At 39.7% G+C, this 19863-nt stretch overlaps 1 protein-coding gene across 1 annotated transcript in view; it reads right to left on the bottom strand.

The window, feature by feature from the left end:
* Window positions 1-19863, bottom strand: part of sema6bb (sema domain, transmembrane domain (TM), and cytoplasmic domain, (semaphorin) 6Bb) — a 122512-nt gene that overhangs the window by 9347 nt on the left and 93302 nt on the right. The window contains exons 11-16 of the mRNA XM_039676967.2: window positions 19212-19343; window positions 18954-19103; window positions 18144-18323; window positions 15791-15931; window positions 13539-13616; window positions 12221-12279 (exon numbers count right to left, since the gene is read on the bottom strand). Coding sequence (XP_039532901.2) covers window positions 12221-12279; window positions 13539-13616; window positions 15791-15931; window positions 18144-18323; window positions 18954-19103; window positions 19212-19343 — 740 coding nt within the window. The remainder of the gene's footprint in view (window positions 1-12220; window positions 12280-13538; window positions 13617-15790; window positions 15932-18143; window positions 18324-18953; window positions 19104-19211; window positions 19344-19863) is intronic.

The following is a 19863-nucleotide window of genomic DNA, read 5'->3' as shown; positions in this document are numbered from 1 at the left end:
ACTACGTTAGATGCTGTGTGCGTAGTGTTTCATTTTAGCACGAGGCCTTACAGGCGAGCGTGTGCATTTGTGTGTGTGTATCAGTGGCTTATGGTTCACTGACTTTACTCATTATCTTTTCTGTTTCTATCTCGGTCTTCTCTGTATTCTCTTGCCTTTGCGCTTGCTCTCTCTCTCTCTCTCTCTCACACACACACACACACACACTTTCCCTTCTCTGCAGAAACACTGCAGGCTATTCTTTGTCTGCATATCCTCTCTCTCTTTCTGGTTTTCGACATGTCACCCATCTTTTGCTGTACTCATGCCTCACTGTTACCACAGCTTTGTGTTAACCATGTTGAAAAGACCAACATTTCTGGTCAACAGATTATGTTGTGTTGTAGATACTGGTATGTTGGTGTCCATAGAAAGAGTCTGAAATTTAAGTTGTTGTTCAGTGAGATTTTAACTGTTGCTAAAGGAACTTGAATCAATTCAGTCCAATTAATGTGAAATTTAATTAATTAATGATTGTACATAGTTATTTCTTTCATTAAATCTCATGCAAGATTTTGCCAATAATTATTTAAAATTTGGTCTGTTTTTCCACACAAATCTGACTCGGAACAGCAAAAGAGTCGTGAACCACTTATGCTTTTTCATATATATCTATATATTTTTTTTTTACATATTTTGTTTTCTATGGAAGAAATAAGTCACACAGGGATAATTCCCATTACCTTGAAGGGATAGTTCACCCAAAAAAGAAAATCCTGTCATCATTTCTCACCCTCAAACCACCATGAAATGACGTCATTAAATCCCATTGACTTTCACTGTATAAAAAGAAAACTTCTCTGTTCCATAGATGATAAGTAAAACAAGCTTGAAATTTCATGAGGATAAGTAAATAATCGGATTTTTCATTTTGTGGGGGTGAGCTGTCCTTTAAACTAGGACGACAAACTTAATGAGAAAGATCAGCTAAATCAGCACAAACATTACACCAGCAAATCCAGTCTTGTCAGCAAAAGCTTCCAAAACCAAATATGCGAACTTTTTAAACGCGTCTGGTTCCAAGCAGAGTGTTTACAGAGAGATAGTAGAAAAGACATTTATGGCTTCTTATCTTACACTTTTTAAACTCTCAGATCAATATACAGCTGGCAGGTTTACATACGTCTGCATGTGTTCTCAATTAACTCTTCTATAATTTTCAATAAGCAAAAGCTGCCCATAGCCTACTAGAACACAGCAATAAGGTGAAAGGCTTCCTGGCACCGGTTCAGGGTTTCTAATTCCAACATAATTGTGCACGCTACAGTCCACAATGTCTGACGATGATTAACATGAGACTAAATAGAAGGGACTGTTTGAAATAACGAGGGCTGTTGAGCTCAGGATATGAGTCGCCCCACCGGAGCCGAATGTTAAGAGAAACGGTCCGCTGCTAAAACACTGTTGCCTATTGTCGCTTGCTCACCTTTTCCACATTCTGCAGACGCCGCCTAGTCAGCCGCAATTAATTGTAGTCAATTAGCACATAGCTTTTCAACATAGCTTCCCCCATTCACAGCAACTGTTGCCGACAAACGCTAATGAGGATGCAGATGAGAGTCAGTTCAGCTGTGTTAAATTGATCAAACAAGTACGTAGGATCACAGAAGCGTGTGCTGCATTGCAATACCACAGATGTGGCGTATGACGGCTCTACTGTAACACGAGGTTTGCGGGTAAATTGATAGCCTTATTTTAGGGCTGAACAGTGTGAACTCTCAAATGAAATCATTAAAAAGTATTCTAGCTTTCCAGCATGGGTTATAAATTCAGAAAGCGACACAGAGGTATTAGTCTAGCCAATTGCGAAGCGCGACATCTGCATCCGCCACAATCACGAAACCACCAATTTCAAGTTAATCTTTCCAGCATGAGGAAGACGTAAATTCTGCCCGTCAGCTCTGTGCATATGAGCGTATATTACCAGCTGCTAAAAACACTTCCTTATTCGTATTAAGTTAACTGGTACTGATGGTTTGTCTCTATAACAGAGATGTTGAGTTTTCAAGCTCAGACTAGCAGAGGTGGAATCAGTTTTCCACACGTTTTCTGAATTACCAAACTTTTCTGGGTCATTCATGATCTGCTGTGGTGGCTCAAAATGCCTCTTTCATGCTTGTCAGACAGATACTCAATAGAGACACGGGTCTCTGGCTTGATGAACTGAAGAAAATCCTCTTTAGGATCAATAAAGCTTGTTTGTCTCAGGATCTGGAGCGTGTGTTTGTGTAAGAGAGAAAAATGGTGTCACGGCACCTATGGGTGCATGCAAGGTATTTCTAAGGCTGAGAGGTTTTGCTGTATGTTTTTGTGTGTCCCTTACACACACACACACCTGTCTGAGCTATCACTTTCACCCAGTCGTGATGATCTGTGGCGGAGAGATTCTTCATGCCCTGTCAACATGCCTGGCAACCGCCACGCCAACAAGGCTCTTCATGCTGCAGGCTTCAGTGGCAGCTGCTGTTGTCCTTTTACGCTCCTGAGTCTCTCTCTTACTGCAGTCAAACCAGCCAAGATTTCTCACATACTAATGCTAAGTTCTAATTGCCGGAGAGTGCCCTGCGAAATGTACTTCAGCATTCAAAATTCAAAAGAGAGCTATGAACACTCCATAGGGATCCTGTGAACTGAACCACAGCCATATATATGCTAATTTCTCTCTTGAGCAATCTTTTACTAAATGACACGTTATATTAGTAGTTTTTTGGTCTTGTTTACACTGATATAGTAAAGAAAGGACAGGAAATGATAGGGGAAGAAACTTAGAACAAAGCCAGAAACTCAGAAAATGTGTTGGAGCATGTGCACTAAACACTAAGTTACCTCTTCAACCTTTCTTATACATAGTTCCCACATGACGTCACAACATACAGGCATTTGCCGACCCCGCGCCATTGCTGAGGGCATTAGAAGAAGCAATACGAGTTAAACGAAGTGAAATGAGTTTTGTGCTAAAAAGTGAAAATGGTCATCTCCTGGGTCAATGGATGTTCAAATCGTGCCGGAGATTCAGTCAAATTAGGATTTTACAGTATACCCGTCATTAGAATCCATGAATGTGAGAAGACTAGGTTATAAACAGAGGTTATGGCTGGCAAGGATAAACAGTAAAGAAACTCAAAACACGCAAGAATTTGTTTGACAAAAGCATAATGTTGTGTTTTATTGCGAGTGTAAACAAATATAAGTTAACACGTTGCAGTTTAAATAATGTCCTGTATGAACAAAATGACGAAGTATTAAAAATATACAAGACAACATTGTTTCCACTGTTCGATCGCACCTACGACTCTCTCTCTCACACACACACACACACATTCCAGCATTGCAATCTCAGATTATGTCTCTAAAGAACCCACGTATAAAGTGGTTCCGCATTACATTAATTAATTTGCACACGAGTTATTTATTTTTATATTCATGCACCGAACCATGACGCCCGCACCGGTTTGTTTCAATACGAATACATGTACCGTTCCACACCTATTCTTCTGTGTACAACATATTACAGAAAGCACGAGTGAGTGTTTTAAGGAGAACATAGGAATTAAGTTGCGCAGGCTATGGCTTTTTAATAAACAGATAGTCTAGCATCATGCTTCTTCGCTATGATGACTAAGTTACTTTTCCATTGATTGCACTCGAGAAAACGTCACAAACCAACCCTCGGCAATATGATTGTACGCCTCCAGTGATTTCCATGCTCAGAATTGCTCACATGTGTAAAAACTCCTAGCCAATACCAGATAAACGTACACATGAAAATACTGTATCTGAGGCAAAGCTGCATAATCAGTGCTCAGTCAACGTTGTGGATCAAGTGGCCCATGGTAGATTAATGACCTGGACATGAAGGTCATAAGATGTTGTCCTCCAGGAGAACATGAACTGCCCCTATGGGACTGTTGGAAAGGTCTGGAGGGCAAGAGCACCACATCAGTCTTATAAACACTCACTTTAACAACTAACCCCTCTATAAAGCCTAACAGACTCCACAGAGCATACAAAACAGGATTCACACCAAGTGTGACACTACAAAATGACAACTCATCGAAATTCCAAGTAAAAAAAGATATGACACATCAAACGTGTTCTGTTTGACTGATTTTTTCCTTTTTAGGACAAAAAAATAACTTGATACATCACTATAGTATTCTGAAAAGACATTTCTCACTTTCAACAAAAAATATTAAGCAGCTGTTTTCACATTATTAATAATAATAATAAATGTTTCTTGAGCAGCAAATCAGCATCTTAGAATAAATTCTGAAGGATCATGTGACACTGAAGAGTGGAGTAATGATGCTGAAAATTTAGATTTACCATATACATATACATATTTTTACAGAGATTTGAACAATATTTCACAATAATATTACAGTTTCACTGTATCAGATACATGCTGTCTTGGTGAATACTTCTTCCAAAAACATAAAAAAAACATCTAACCAATCTCAAACTTTCGAACAGCAGGGTTATGAGATGTATAACTACAGCTGATACCAATTAAAGTGGAGAAGCAAATTTGCCAGCATGTGCCTCATTGCCTTTTTCTGTATGGCTGTCATCCCACTCCACGAGAATGACAGCACCGTGCACTTCTTAGTGTAACATGGACTTCAATTAGATCGTGATTGCAACCCACTGTTTGCCGAGTCAAAACACCACCTTTCTCCAGGAAATATTTTAGCAGCAGCGTAATTGCCTCCATCTGTGTCAACTCTGTGATTATATTCAAATGCTTTAGCAGCAACGTACACACTCGAGAGAAAAGGCTAAGCGAAAGCAAAAAAAGAAGCAAAAAAAAAGAGTAATGGGGCTTATGACTCTCTGTTCTTTATATACATACTTTAGTTGAACTGCAGATTCGAGGAGAATCCTCATTTTGCAGTCCATTCACTCGTAACGACGTGAGGGTATGACAGTTTTCTCCTACACTAATGCCTCCCTCCCTTTTGATGCCTGGTTTAACAGCGTTGACATTTGCTGATGAGTTTTCTGTGCAAACAATGACTCCGTCGGGTCCCACAAGTGCGCGTGGTTAACATTTACAACAGCGGCAGGTATATTTAGATTACACCCCAGTGTGAAAATTATTCAGTGAGCTTCGGGGTGGCGGACTTTTCAAAGGAATCTGTCAGGAGTTTTTGGGAAGCGCAATTCATCAAAGCTAAATTATCCTTTGGGACTGTTTGCACAGTTAGCTTACAATGAACTGAATGAAGGAATAGTCTGAATTTCCTAACTTTCTAACCTAATGTTATTACTACAATAGGTCTTACTTCCTTTGGCATAATAATTCACAGTCTGCTCCACCCCTCATATGACCTGACATTTTACAATGAAAAGGATACTGTTGAAGTTTAAGGACCGTTAAATTAGCCGCTAATCCTGTAATCGATACGGCTGACTTAAAGGTTGTGACCTGTAAAGGGTTAACATCACATTGAGCTGAGATCAGGCGAGAGAGCAAAGTGTCCGCCCAGGCTGGAATGTAAAAACTCGTCCTAGCATTTCTCTCTTTATACAACATGCACTCAGCATTCTAACAACAAACAAGTTAATTGTTTCAAGCACTGTTGATGATGTCTTGAGCAAAGTTGTTGCAGCTAGTGTAGTCATCATCCATCAATACGCAAGAATTCATAAACTCGGCAGCCTATCTAAACTGAGAGAAAGAAGCAGAAAGATAAAGCCAAAAAGATAGGCCCTCAAAATGCAGAAAGACAAGTGGCTGTTGGCGGCCGTGTCTCGGGCGTTTGAGGGCAGGCCTCACAGGTCAACTCAATTAAAGCGTCTGATGTCTACATCTACTTTGATCAGCTCCCTCTTGGAGTATCAGGCAAAAGGAGAGCTGACATTTTGAAGCAGATCGCTAAGTGCTTGGTCAGGGCACAGGAAGAGCAGTCGCATCTCTAATTACGGTCCTCACACTGATGAACAAAATGAGAGAGACGGAAGGAACTGCCTGATCGGTTACTCAAACAACAAGGTGAAGTGAAGGTGGAAAAAAGATACAGAGAGTTATATTTGGGCAGTAATATCACACAGAAGTGTTCAGCAATGTGACAAGCTATGTACTATTACAACAGATTTTTTTCTTATCATTCTGGATGCAGCTTTTATATACAAAAAACTAATTTGCCTCACTTACTTTTTTTTTTAAATCAAAACTTCCTTAACAGTGAGAAAACAGCATTAATTGGAACTAAAACATTAAAATTACCAATTCTGAAGTCTGTCACTGACATTATAAGTGGACTTCAGAGAATTGTTATAAATGAAATGAAATTACCCTCTTTAAATGAGCTGCAATCCTTGTTTTTCAACACGGATGTAAGCTATTTGCTGTGAATGTGAAAGACTTCTAGTTATTTACAGCAGCTAATGAATGGAATTATAAAAAAACTGCACTAAAACTATATGAGCTACAAAACAAGTGTTTATGATTACAATAATACATTAAAATAGTATGATAAATTACATTTCCAATATATATCAGCATAACAGACTGTTTTTGTACAGCTATAATAACAAACTGTCTGAGACTGGAAGCCTTGCATGTTCCATATTACGTTACAATATTCAAATATAGTTAGAAATGGGTCATGAAGAAAAATCTAATTTTACTTGAACTATTGAGAAAAAAGATATTGATGTGCCATTAAAACACACTTCCTTTACAAACTGAAAACATCCCAAACAGTGCAAAACACTTTTATTGAAAAAAGCTGCAAAAAATATCCATTACATATGCTTTGCCAAAAGAACAACACAATTACTCACATAAGTAGAAAAATGTATTATATGACTCCTTAAAGGGATAGATCAGTTTGAAATTAATTTTTGATATGTTTTAGCTTACCTCAAGGGCATACAAGATGTAGTCTTTGTTTCCACAGTATTTTCGATTTTGATATTTTTAGGTCAAACCGTTCTTGTCTGTCAGTCATATAATGGAGGTAAAACATATCAAAAATTAATTTCAAGTGAACTATCCCTTTAAGGCAAACTGAAATTGGGAAAATGATCATTTACATATAAAAATAAAAACTATCGAAAAATACCTAAAATCTTGATTTTAGGTATTTATAAAACTTTAAGATAAAACTTTGTTTTAACCGCAGCACTTGTTCTTGAGAAAGTCAAAAGACTATTTGTAAACCAAAAGAGGCAGAGTGAAAGAGTGAGGGAATGAGAAATCGCTACTGCAGTGCAGTCGGGAGCGTGTCAGAGAGTTATATCAGCGCCAGGCCTTTGGGAATTGCAGCAGTGACGGTTCTGTGATACGGGAGACATCAGAGCTTGCTCTCTACATCACTCACGGGCCTTGTCTACGCACCCAACCCCACCCCAGACACCTGCCCTCAGTCACGGGCTCCGGCTTGTCTGACAACCACCACCACTCCTCCATCTATACTTTACTTCATCTCTCAACCATTGTGCTCTGCATCTGCAGAGTTGGTTTATGGATCCTACCCTTCGCAATCATTCAACCAAGGCCGAGTGAGAGAGACGAGATAAAAATCAATTCTTTTCCTCTGCCCCCGCTTCCACCGACCACTTTTCTGTCGTTTAGCAGAAGCTGTTAACATCAACCATCTAAGCCCTGTCGGACATGCGAGCGGACATCTGGGGTCATATGAAGTTCAGTCTTATCCGGGTGATCTCCATCACTGAGGCTGCCCCCCGAATCTTCTGTCTGTAACCCTCCCAGCACTAGATGAAAGCCAGTCACCAGCTACAAACTGTGATGAATGCAGTGCTACATCCTCTAAACTGCCCACTTCTCAACCCCTGGTCTGTGTCTCTCTGCACTGCAGGCCCAAGAGAAGCACACTTGAGGAGAGTGATGGATGTGACACACGGTCTGCTGATCAAAGCCTTGTAGGCAAACACTTATTTACACACGACTTGTTACCGATGAAGAATGAGATGCTTTCCATGCAAGCCCCCAGTCTAAGAATCACAAGAGAGACACTAGACTAGAGAGATACCCTGCCTACCAGACCAGAGTTTACATGCTGATCATCACTGGTTTATCTAAATCTAATATTCCTTAAACCAAGATTCATTTACTCTAGAAGCAACACTACATAAAATATTAAGACCTGTTTTTGTAGATTATTTTGATAAATGTTTTGAACATAAGCTTATTTTGTCTGACTGCACTGGCAAAGTTTTCACTTGTTTTGAACATGTTTATACTTAAGTGGAGAGAAACATCTGCCACCGCAGTAGTAAGACACATGCATTAAAGATACAGTCACAGAAAACATGCCTTAATATTTAATGCAGTGTTGCTTCTTAAGTAAATGTATCTTGTTTCAAGGTTTGCTAGACATTTTCCTAGAAAATATGAGGGCAGCAATTCTGGACAGCAGAAAAATAAGAAAAAAAGGCAGAAATTTTTACACGGCAACTATTATATGGGATAAAGTTAATTCTGAAACAAAAATAAATATTTGTATCAGTAATCTCAATACTGAGTGAAATACTGTACCTGAGTATAGGTAACACACACAAAAAAATCAATAAAATGCCATAAAATCATGAGATGTATAAATAGTATATAATTTATTTATTATTAGTTTATAATTAACATAAAAAATGAATAATTGAAGAGTTCAGATGCAAAAGCCTCTAAGTGCCATTTGAAATTTTCTTCTAGAATGATGATTTTTATCAAGCTTGTATATCTAAGTTCAGTGATTTCACTTAAATGGCAATGATAATTACCTATTAATTGTTATTTAAGTGAAATTACTGAACATAAATATACAAGTTTGATAAAAATCATCGTTAAAGAAGAAAATTTCAAATGGCATTTAGAGGCTTTTGCATCTGAACTCTTCAATTCTAGATATATGAATAATTATAAATATAATCATAATTATTATACATCATGGTGATTTTCATTACACGAGAGTAGATGTTAAACTTCATGCTGATTTGTACTCTGCTTTCGCCAAGATAAGCACAAACTAAGACGCAGCTTTACAGTAAACTATGCTTCTCCATCCATTTACGCTTCTTCCCATATGGTGATGTGAATCTCCTTCTGTCCGGCGTTAACAGCTGCAGTGTACTTGGCACGTCAGCACACATGACGGCTGCATCTACAATGTGGTCTTCCCAGTGGACCAGCACCACAACCGTCTGGATTGAGCCGAGTAGGGGACATCTCTAGGGTCTTCAAGTAGGCACCTACCATCCTTAGTGTTTCGTTGATTAGCCCACAACACCTTAAGAGGGCTCGACAGTGACTCTAGCATCCTAGAGTCCCTTCTGCTGCTGAGGTTGCTCCTTCCTCATAGTTCACATGACCTAACCACAATCTCTCCAGAACCCAACCATACGTGCCAACCCTTTTGACTAAGGCTGTCAAGTCCCACTGTCTACGTTAAAGTATGTTCAATGGTAACAGGTCCTTATATGGCATACTACCTACCGCAATGGCATACTACCTATCTAATACAATATCTGCCCAAACACCACCCCTCATTCACGCAATATACTCAGGAGCGTAATAACTGTAATTACCATGCAAACTATACAAATAAACCAACAGACTCTTCGAGTTTTCAAGAATTCTACGAAACCGTGGCGTGGCGGCCTGTACACAGCCAGCCAGAATCTTTCCGTCTCAAACACAGCCAGTTGCTGCTCCTCTAAGCTGCTTCAGATAAGTTCTTTACGTGTGATGCAACTCTTGGCCACTAAATCCAAAATCACTGAGGAACCGGGTTGTAGAGTGTGCCACAAATCCTCGACAACCCACGTCCACTGGTAAACCTGAGCTGTGTCTGAAATCGCTCCCTATCCACTATATAGTGCACTATATCGGGTGTCGGCCATTTTGTAGTGGTGTCCAAATTCTGAGTGAACGACATCATTCCCTATTCATTCACTACTTTTACCCACAGTCCTCTCTGAATTCGAGTGTACATTCGATGTACACTTGCTGAAGCCCTATTTTCCACAATCCAATGCGGAGAGAACTGAGCGCGCATGAAAGTGAGCAAGTTTAAACCAGAGATTACATTACATCCAGTGGAGGATTTGAAAAATATCCGTTAATCGTCGTTAAGAAGCGTATTCATTTGAATATAATAACGGTCGCCGGAGGGCCCTCGACGACACCTCATCTGTGAACGTTATAGTTACAATTTGAGTCCATGAAACTAAAAAGCTGGCATGGAGGTATATAATTACAAAATAAAGTCATTATGATTGTTATTGTTGTTAATATTATTTTATAAAGTAGGTAATGTAAGATAAAAGGAGTTTTATCAGTACGCGTGACGAAGCCTTTACTGCGACAGCTCCAACTCTCCGACGCACAGTGTAAACGTCAGCGTCCGAATTCACTCACTTCATCTCGTTCACTCCTTGCAGATATAGTGCACCCATACACTATATAGGGATTAGTGAATGAGTGAACGAGTGAGCGGTTTCAGACACAGCTCTGGACTTTCCATCCTCACTGTTCTGCTTCAGTGGCCAGATGAGCATACTGCAGTTTCATATGCCTCATCTATAGCATCCTCCCATGGCACGGTTAACTCTATCAGTTGAACAATGCGTGCTGATCCAGACCACAAAACAATATCTGGTCGGAGGTTAGTGGTGGCAATCTCAGGTGGAAAAATAAGCCGTTGATCAAGATCAGCCAGCATTTTCCAGTCCCTGCCAGCTTCCAGTTGTCCAGGGCGAGAATTGGTTGTAACACCTTTTCTTGGTGGTTGCTCGCCTGGGCGGAGGAAAATTGTCTTCTGCGTGTAATGTTTTGCTAGAACAGACAGCAACTTATTGGTAATGCCACGCTTGCCTTCCAATGCTAAAGCCAAACATCGCAGTACTTAGCCAAGGTTGGTTTACAAGAGCCACCTTACATCCTGTCAAAATGTGCCTTAATGTGGCAGGTGATGAACAAAAAAGGACAAGAGGGATCCTCTCCTACTCAGAGGTTTAGGTTCTTTGGTGATGGGAGAACATCATATGTTGAACAGATAAGGAAACTGATCCTACTGTGTTGGACAGTGCACCGATACAGGTATTGCAATACTCGGAAATTAAAAACCTCACGATACCTACATTTATTAGCATCGATACTTTTATGAATGACCGCGTTCCAGATTTGATTTGTAAGAGACGGATTTCATGCTGGTGTGTGCAAAGTGATTTATTTATATTAGGTTATTACAGCACTTAAAGAGAACAGACCTACACAAAGGAGGTGCATGTAAAACGCCTACTTCAGGAAAAGTATCGAAAAAGTATCGAAATCGCAATTCTTGACTTGGTATCGGTATCGAAACAATAATTTTGGTATCGTGACAACACTTTTACATTCTATGTTATTTAAAATGGATCTATATTTATGAATGCTTAAAAAATGGTTGTTTGATAGGTTAGTTCACGATACCTGATGCATTCATTAATTTAACAATAAGAATTTAACAATATCTAATTGGAATGCAGGTATTTTAACAGTATTTGAGTCGCAAAATTTTGAAACAGAACAAACTTATGCTAGGATGTTGTGTAAGCATATCAAAAAACAAAATAAAGCTCTCTTACATGACATTATTCATACTATTTTTTGCCTTGACTTACTGATCTTCTCCATTAGGAAACACATTAGCAAATACAGCAGTTGGCCCCACCACCCCATTACTTTCTGGCTTGTGCACCACAACTGAAACAGGGCCTGGAAAACTTCAAAAGCTCCTGATGAGCAGATTAAAATCCAGCCAGGCAGACACGATCATTATGCAATATTTATACATCCGAGTGTTTGTGGCTCACAGCAGATGAGCGAGGTCTCCTGCGGTGGACCCAAGATTAACATGCACCAATGCCTGTGCAGAATCAGCGGTGAGATCAAAGGGGTTCTACGTCGACTGAGTATTTCAGACTGAACGATTGATTTGCTGCGATGAACCCCACCCAGAGCGGTTCACCTCTGTACCAAGACGAACATAATAGCAGATGAAAGGGGAACTATAAATAGAAAGCGCGAGTTGTGATCACCACGCACCCGGACTTTGCAGCAGAACAGAAGCTCAAAACGGGGCGGAAAACGGCGGCGGCTGCAGGTCTGGCGGGACGAGGGGAGAGAACGGGAGGTCACAGCGTGAAGAGGTTTATTGTTCTAATAAAAATGTACACTTACCGTCGCAGTCGCCCAAGTGAGAAGTGTTCCCGTGCTCGACGTCTTGCTCGAAGGGAAGCCTGTGGTGAAAGAACAGTAGTAGAAACATTCATCAGCAAACCACATAAATAGGCCATAAAACCTCACCGTCTGAATTACAGTAATGCCTATGTATTTTCTCTCTCTCTATTTTTCTTTGAAAGAAAAACACAATTTTTAAAGCTGTCTTGAAGGGTCATTCTAAAATGTCTTGTTTTTCTGGTCCTTTGATAATAAGCAATATTGAAAAATTAAAAGCTTGTGGTGGATGTGTGCAGAAACTCAATCTGTGCTCGTGATCAAATCTTGTACACACAGAGGCATCACAGTGCTCTATTAGAGATGTTCTGTGTTACCTTAAAGCCACATTAATGAAGAAAAATGACTGCAGTCGACTCACGAATGGCTTCCTTCCAACCGCATAAGTCAAACAGAGGAAAGGCCGAAGGCTACGCACAGCAGAAGCGTGCATTGGGGGACCAGCCTCTTTCCACTACCGTCGGCAATTAGTTAAAGCTCAGGACAACAAGGCAGCCAGGGGTCTTTTACTGCCAGGGTCTTAGTTTTTAAGAAGATACGTTTACACCCGTGAGGTTAAACGCTTTCTGTGAAATGTCTATAAAATATAATGTTTCTACAAACTGCAGGCGCAGAGCAGTAATCTCCAGAACTCCTCTGAGAGAAGATGGCTTTTTATATATATATATATATATATATATATATATATATATATATATACTACTATAGCGGTAAACCACCCCGAGAATTTAAATGAGCACACAGATTCCTTCCTGCCGCTCTCCTGAGGATGAACATTAGCCATACTTTAGAAATTGAAAAGCACATAATGACATAAACAGCCGACAGAACGTCCCTGAACATGTTTTGCATATTCACTGTTTGTGTATATTAGCAAGTGGCAGTAATTAGAACTACTTCTGTGTCGTTTTTCCGCTGTGAAATTCAATTGGTGAGAATTTTTCAGCATTATGCCAGATAGAATCGATCGACAGGTTGACCGTCCTTGGTAAATCAAATCAGATCCAGCCAGAGACCTGTAATTGCATAATGGCGCTGAGGTAAAACGTCTCCAAGTTTTGATCTCAGAATACCGGCAGACAACCTGTATTTGCACACAAAACTCAATAAAACGGTCTCTCTGAGGACAGATATAATTTCACAAGTGTATTTAAACAGAGGCACAACACAAAAAGTAGTATTTTTTAGATGCTTTGAAGGTGGAACTCTTGTTATGTTTGTAAAAAGACGTTATGTTCTCAGGTACATTGTCAAAACTCACCTGGTACCTGCACGGAGGAAAGAGCATGTGCTTCCTTTGGTCCAGCCGCAGTAGGGATCCCGTGTGGCGATGCAGTTTCTGTGAAACAACAGAGAAAAGAATGAATGATACCCCTACGGCGCCTGACTCTATATAGTTTAATTCCGCTGGATTTCATCCAAGTATGATCCACCTGGTTCAGTGCACACATTAGATGTGTGACATGTGTTAGTACGCCTCACTGGGCTGCACCGATGGCCCATGGACACAGACACAGAGCACGGGCTGGTGCCTGACCCTGACCAGTGATCACAGAAACACAAAGCTATCCTAGAGATGAAAGCTATAAACAATTGTTAGAATTGTTTTTAAAAAGACAAATGGACAAATGATGTCACTGTTCATGTTAAATTTGTATTTTAGGGGTAGTTTTAAGTTCTGGATTAGCTTGAATGGCTATACTTAACAACAGTATCAATGAGTCAGTGGGAGATTCACAAATACATAGCTAGGTAAATGTATTTAATAAATAAATAAAGGCAAACTATATATTATCATGGAATATGGATTTTATATTCCCATACAAAATGCATATAAAAACAAAAAGCTCATGAAATAAAACATGCATTGTCTACAATATAATTTTGTTGGTGCCCCCTTGTTTTTGATTACAGCAGCTATTATATAGGAATAGACTATTCGCTTGTTAAGTCTGACATCATGTGTCATCATTTTCGGATTCAAGCGCTCTATTAGATACCAAAAGCAAACAACAAACAGGGCTAATATACTGTACACTCACACTGTGCTGTAATACTACAGAAAAATCTATTTCTACATAAAATCTCAGTTGGCCAGATCGAGATTCATCTTTTATAAATGTTTAAAATGTTGGTGTCTGGGATGCCATGAGCTCGGAGACTGTAGTGTACACTGTAACGTTACAGCTTAAAAGTGTGATATGAATAAACAGTGCTCATAAATGGCTATTGAGATTGTATATGGAGGCATGGACCCGGAAAACAGTATTCCCTACATCACACCTTAAAGGACAACTCCGGTCAATTTTAACATTGAGCTAATTTTTTTTGTACATTTGGAGTGCTGTCAGTACAGACAAAAACGACAAAAATCGGTGTTGCCTATACAGTGTTATCCTCTTTTTAAAATTCGCACCCTGTTGATTTCAATGGGGCAAGTTCTAAACCTCCTTTTAGCCTCTTAACATCCTTGATTTGTCATTACAAGTGCACAGCCATGTGAGTGGTGTTATTAAGAGTGACCACGGTCAATCTGACTGCAGTAGATGTGAAAGATATTAATAAAAATTATGTTAATTCAGCCAGCTCACAAGATGTTAAGATGGCTAAAAGCAGGTTTAGTACTTGCCCCATTGAAGTCAACAGGGTGCAAATTTTAAAAAGAGGATGACACGGTGTAGGCAACACCGATTTTTGTCGTTTTTGTCTGTACTGACAGCACTCCAAATGTACAAATAAATAGCTCAATGTTAAAATTGACCTTTTTCTACTTTAACAAACAAATATGTTTTGTGCATGTTCCATGCCTAATATCTTGCCAAGCCTTCTTAATTATTTCCCCAAAGCTGAGATTCATTGATCAGCTTTGTTTGAGGTATACGATTTCTCAAAGGATGTCAATGGGATTAAGAAAAGCCTTTGTTGCATGTGTGGTGTGTTTTGGATCGTTACTGATTTCCAAACAGATGCTCCATACTGACTTGTCCTCAAGCCACTTCTTGGTTGTTTTTACAACTTGGACAGGAGCATTGTCTTGTTGAAAAGCAACATCTGATCATTCCTCTTTAGATAACTTTTCAATTGTGGAAAGCAAGCCATTCTGCAGTATTCTCCAGTACTCCAAAGCATTAAATGACTTTGCACAGTAGCTCACCAATAGCGGCAGCTAAAAAGGCTTCCCACACAATGACACCTCTTCCTCCATGTGGTAGAGATGCATATTATTATTATATTTCTCACCAGATTCTCACCAAAGGCACACTCTGGAGCATCACCGTGATCACTCCACACAACTTCCCATTTTCTGCCCAAAACCTTAATATTCTGTCTTTGATGTTTTTTTTTTCTGAGACATCAATGGCTTTTTAAGTAGTGTATTTGCTTAAATTTAGTTAATTTCCTGACCAACAATTTGTGGTTAAGACAATTACAAGCTTAGTGTTTAGTCATTCTGGGAGTGTGAGTGTGTGTTGGGAGTGTCTGTGTGTATATGTGTGTGTGTGTGTCACTTACTTCATGCAGAGGGAATAGAGCTGGCAGCGTGCTACAGGCACTTTGATCACACAAGAGGGAAAAGCCAGTAGGAGGCTGTGACTGATGCGGTCCAGCGTGAGAGATAGCAGCTGCCTGGCCTGAGGAGAGTCCGTCCCACACCTGGAACACACACCGTCCAAATCAATTTGCAACAAATTAAAAGAGTGCAGGGATAGTCAAACACAATTTACACAGAGAAAACACTCAAGCACAGTTTGATACAGAATGACCTTAATAAAGCCTAAACAGTTAAGCCTAACACAGTCTGATAAAGTTTATCGGAACTCAATACACACACACACTATAATATCCTTTTAACACATTAGACCTATGAAAGTTTGGGTCAAGTTATGAAAGTTTGCTGTTATCTTGAATCTTATATTGTTAAAGATCATGAAAAATTTCCACCAAGGCCATCTATTCATTAAGATACCAGCTTGTTATATACGCATATGTGCGAACTGACACAAAATTTTACCCTCTGAAAGAAAAATAGGACGAGGCGTAAAGGGCTTCAAACAGAAAACGCGTGTCGCATTAATGCAATATCATATTAATGTGTTGTCACTTTGTGCTTGGCCTCAGTATCTAATCAGATTGATATCTGGGAGTCTGGCAGCCGCCCACTCCTCTGTGCTTTACACTTAATTGCCACTTACCACTAAGAGTATCTCTTTTTTGCACTTGCCATGCTGGCTTGAAAGCACATTTGTTTGTATATGCACACATACATGACATATGGTTATAGAAACGTTTACCATAATGGCCTCAATAGCAATATCATTAGTACTTTATGCATTGGATCGGAGTAATGAGCCACGCTTACCAAAGGCAATGAGAAAGGAGATCAAGCTCCCAATCAGCATTTTAGTGTTTAGTAAAAAATTTAAAACAGATCAATTTATTTGAAAATCTAACTCAATTAACAATTAAAGATGTATTAAATTGATTACATTATATGGCAATCATTAATCTCATTAATCATATATATATGACAATTGAGTTAGATTTTCAAGTAAATTGATCTGTTTTTAAATTTTTTTTTTCTTCTGTAAAATAACACTAAAATGCTGATTGGGAGCTTGATCTACTTACACACACACACACACACACACATACTATATATATATATACAAGTATATATACATACATACATACATACATATACAAACACAGAATGATCCTTTAAGGTGAATATGTATACTATGTCACTAAATTTAACACATTTAATTGGCAGGCCTAGTTGAAAAATGTGTAGTGAGAGAGAGAGAAAAAAAAATGAATGAATGAATCCTTGCAGTCGTACAGCTCCTTTTTTAGGCAGCCAAAACAAGTAACGAAAGAGAGAAACAGGAAGAGAACAGAGAGAGATGAGATAAAGAGGTGCCACTGGCAAGTTTAAACTGATTTACGAAGAAAAAAGCTGGCTCTCTTGACACATGCGAGTAGGAGAGCGAAACAGAAGACGTAAGAGATGAATATGAACCACTGCTATAGTTAGATCACAGAAAACAAGCGAGAAAAAGACTATTACATACACAAAAGCCAGACAACTTACACAGAAGATGCAAAGACGAGCGAGATAAATAGGAAAGCGTTTATAAAAAGAGATTGAGATGAACTAACACCCAAGCCCGTCATTTTAATTGTGTAATTGTTTGTTTCGCCACAGTATCTTGATCGATATGGATGATGACACAGGCATTTTTGAGCAGTTTCCATCGGTCTCGGCCTCCCTGACCCCGCGCGAGTCAAATGATTTACCTCTTTACCGCCGAGTGATGAGAGATGGCAGAGGGCATGCAAGGCCAGCATGATCGGAGCCTGATCCGATTACTCCATCTACACTCCTCTGATTAGCCTGTTTCCCACTGCGCTAGACAAAGCTAGCACTGTCCTAGCCGCCATTCTCACCACATACACACTCCTACTCTGATAAATTGCACGGCCATTTTTAGTTATTCGTGCTGATTCATGTTTTATCAAGAGTCTTTGTTTTGTTTAGCTAATTCTGCGTCTGGAAATTAACACCAGGCAGACAGGTTCGCCAGATTTACAGCATATGTTTTTGGCTTTAGACTAAAGTGTAAAAAGTTTCTCGGTTTTTTAATAAGTGGAATGTGAGGAGAAACGGAATAAACACCATTTTGTCTGTTTGGATCAAGATGCAATTAGCACAATACCCATGGAAAATGAGTGTTGCTTGCAAACTCCTACCACCTTCAGCAATAAATAATGACCAGCTAACGCCCCAACTGTTTGCATGCTGTGGCTTGTGATTCTCCACCAATTTACAATCACAAAAGGGCACGTTTCAAACATTAACCTCTACCTGTCTGGGTTGTAGCCTTCCAGTTCCTCGAGGAACACGTTGCTGTTCGTCACAGTGTTATCCCTGTTAGGGGTAACAAGGAATTTGAGGATGGTCCCTCGGCTGGAACCCAGAAAAAGGACTGTCTGGTTGCCATAGGGACCGGCATTTGTGTCCACCACCATTTTGTTGAGCTGGTATCTGAAAGCAACAGAAGACAACTTAATTCATTCTCAAATGGGACCGAATGTGGAAAAGAGGCATTAAATTGTAAACCAAAACCTGCTGCCAAAATAACAAGGCGCATAAATCCGAAAAGCAATTTACATTGACAAACTGGCATATCTTGAGGAAACCAAAACAGCTCTACTAGGATGATTCAGTTTTCTAAAATAAGACTCATCTCCTTGAGTGTTTAAAATGACACAAACAACTTGTCACCATAATCTTGTTGTGCCCTGTGGGATGCTGAGAAACCCCAGCTGCTGGAACCCCATAGTCTAAAGACTGAGATTGGACAGATACTAATGCGAGCAGACGACACAGGCTGGAACTTAGAGACGAAAAGCATGACCGGAGAAAGCTAGCAGCTAGTGTTCTTTTGCTTGGAGTGGAAAAATCCAGCTAAAATCAGCTTCTGAAGGTTTTCAGAATTTGCTGGATCAAGGTAGACTAGGTGGTTGATGGACGTCTACTTGACTGAGGTCAACTTGGTAGCTCAACTAGAGCTGGTACTCCACTTCAGACCAGTGACAGACCAGATACCTTGTGTGTCCTGCTTTTAACAGTAAATAACCTGGTCTAGGCAGCCTGAGAGAAAGTTGTCCTCACCTGACCATGGTCCTAACAATCCATGGTCTTTGACCGAGCGATGGGACGGCTTCATCCATCAGCGGATGGGTCTTGACAAAAGTTAGCATATCATCAGGGAAGGAGTTGGAGGAGTTGAACTTCGTGCCTTGTACGGCACAACCACCCGGCCTGAGAAATTCATAAACGCATCGCATTATTATAAACTTTCTCTTTGCAGGTTGGCATTTGAAGACATAAAACACTCTCTACAGTTGTAAATGTCATTTCATTCAGTACCTCGGTTTGGGCACAACCTCATCTGGAACAGGTGTCCATATCGACTCGGGCGATTTCTGCTCTTTAAATCTTCCATCAAACACTCCGGCCAGCTGCTCCATGTCGAAAGCACACACTGCAGAGCCAGGAATACTGCAAAACACAGCACAATGTTGGTATTACGTGATACTCAGACCTGGTCTGTTTCCGAGATACTGCTCTGTGCTGGAGGAGGCTTGGAACACCAAATGGATTTCATTTATCACTAACATGTCGAAAACACATTAGTTGAGAGCCTTGAATAGATCCATAAAGTGGGTAGTTGGACAGTCATTTCAAGGTAAATAGAGCAAAGAATATTGTCCAGAGCTGTGACAGGAAACCTTGGGTGACTGTAAGCTCTTCCACTCTTTGACCTTTTCCTCCCACTGAGGAACTATTCAAGAACACAGCAATACACAAATGCAACAGTGAGAAACGGGGACTCCAACAATAATACAGGTGGCTCAATAGAAAGCCACATGCTGAATCAGAATTCAACAAGACCAATACTCATATATAGACAGAGTATAAGACAAAACAACATTAGGGTAACACAGACACTAAAAAAATGCAATATACATTAACTAAACAGAAAATGTAAAACAAAACATTATAAACTAATGTATATGAA

This window comes from Pimephales promelas, chromosome 14, assembly GCF_988280905.1.
Source record: "Pimephales promelas chromosome 14, fPimPro1.hap1.1, whole genome shotgun sequence".
NCBI lineage: Eukaryota > Metazoa > Chordata > Actinopteri > Cypriniformes > Leuciscidae > Pimephales > Pimephales promelas.
This window is presented reverse-complemented; position numbering and strand designations above follow the sequence as displayed.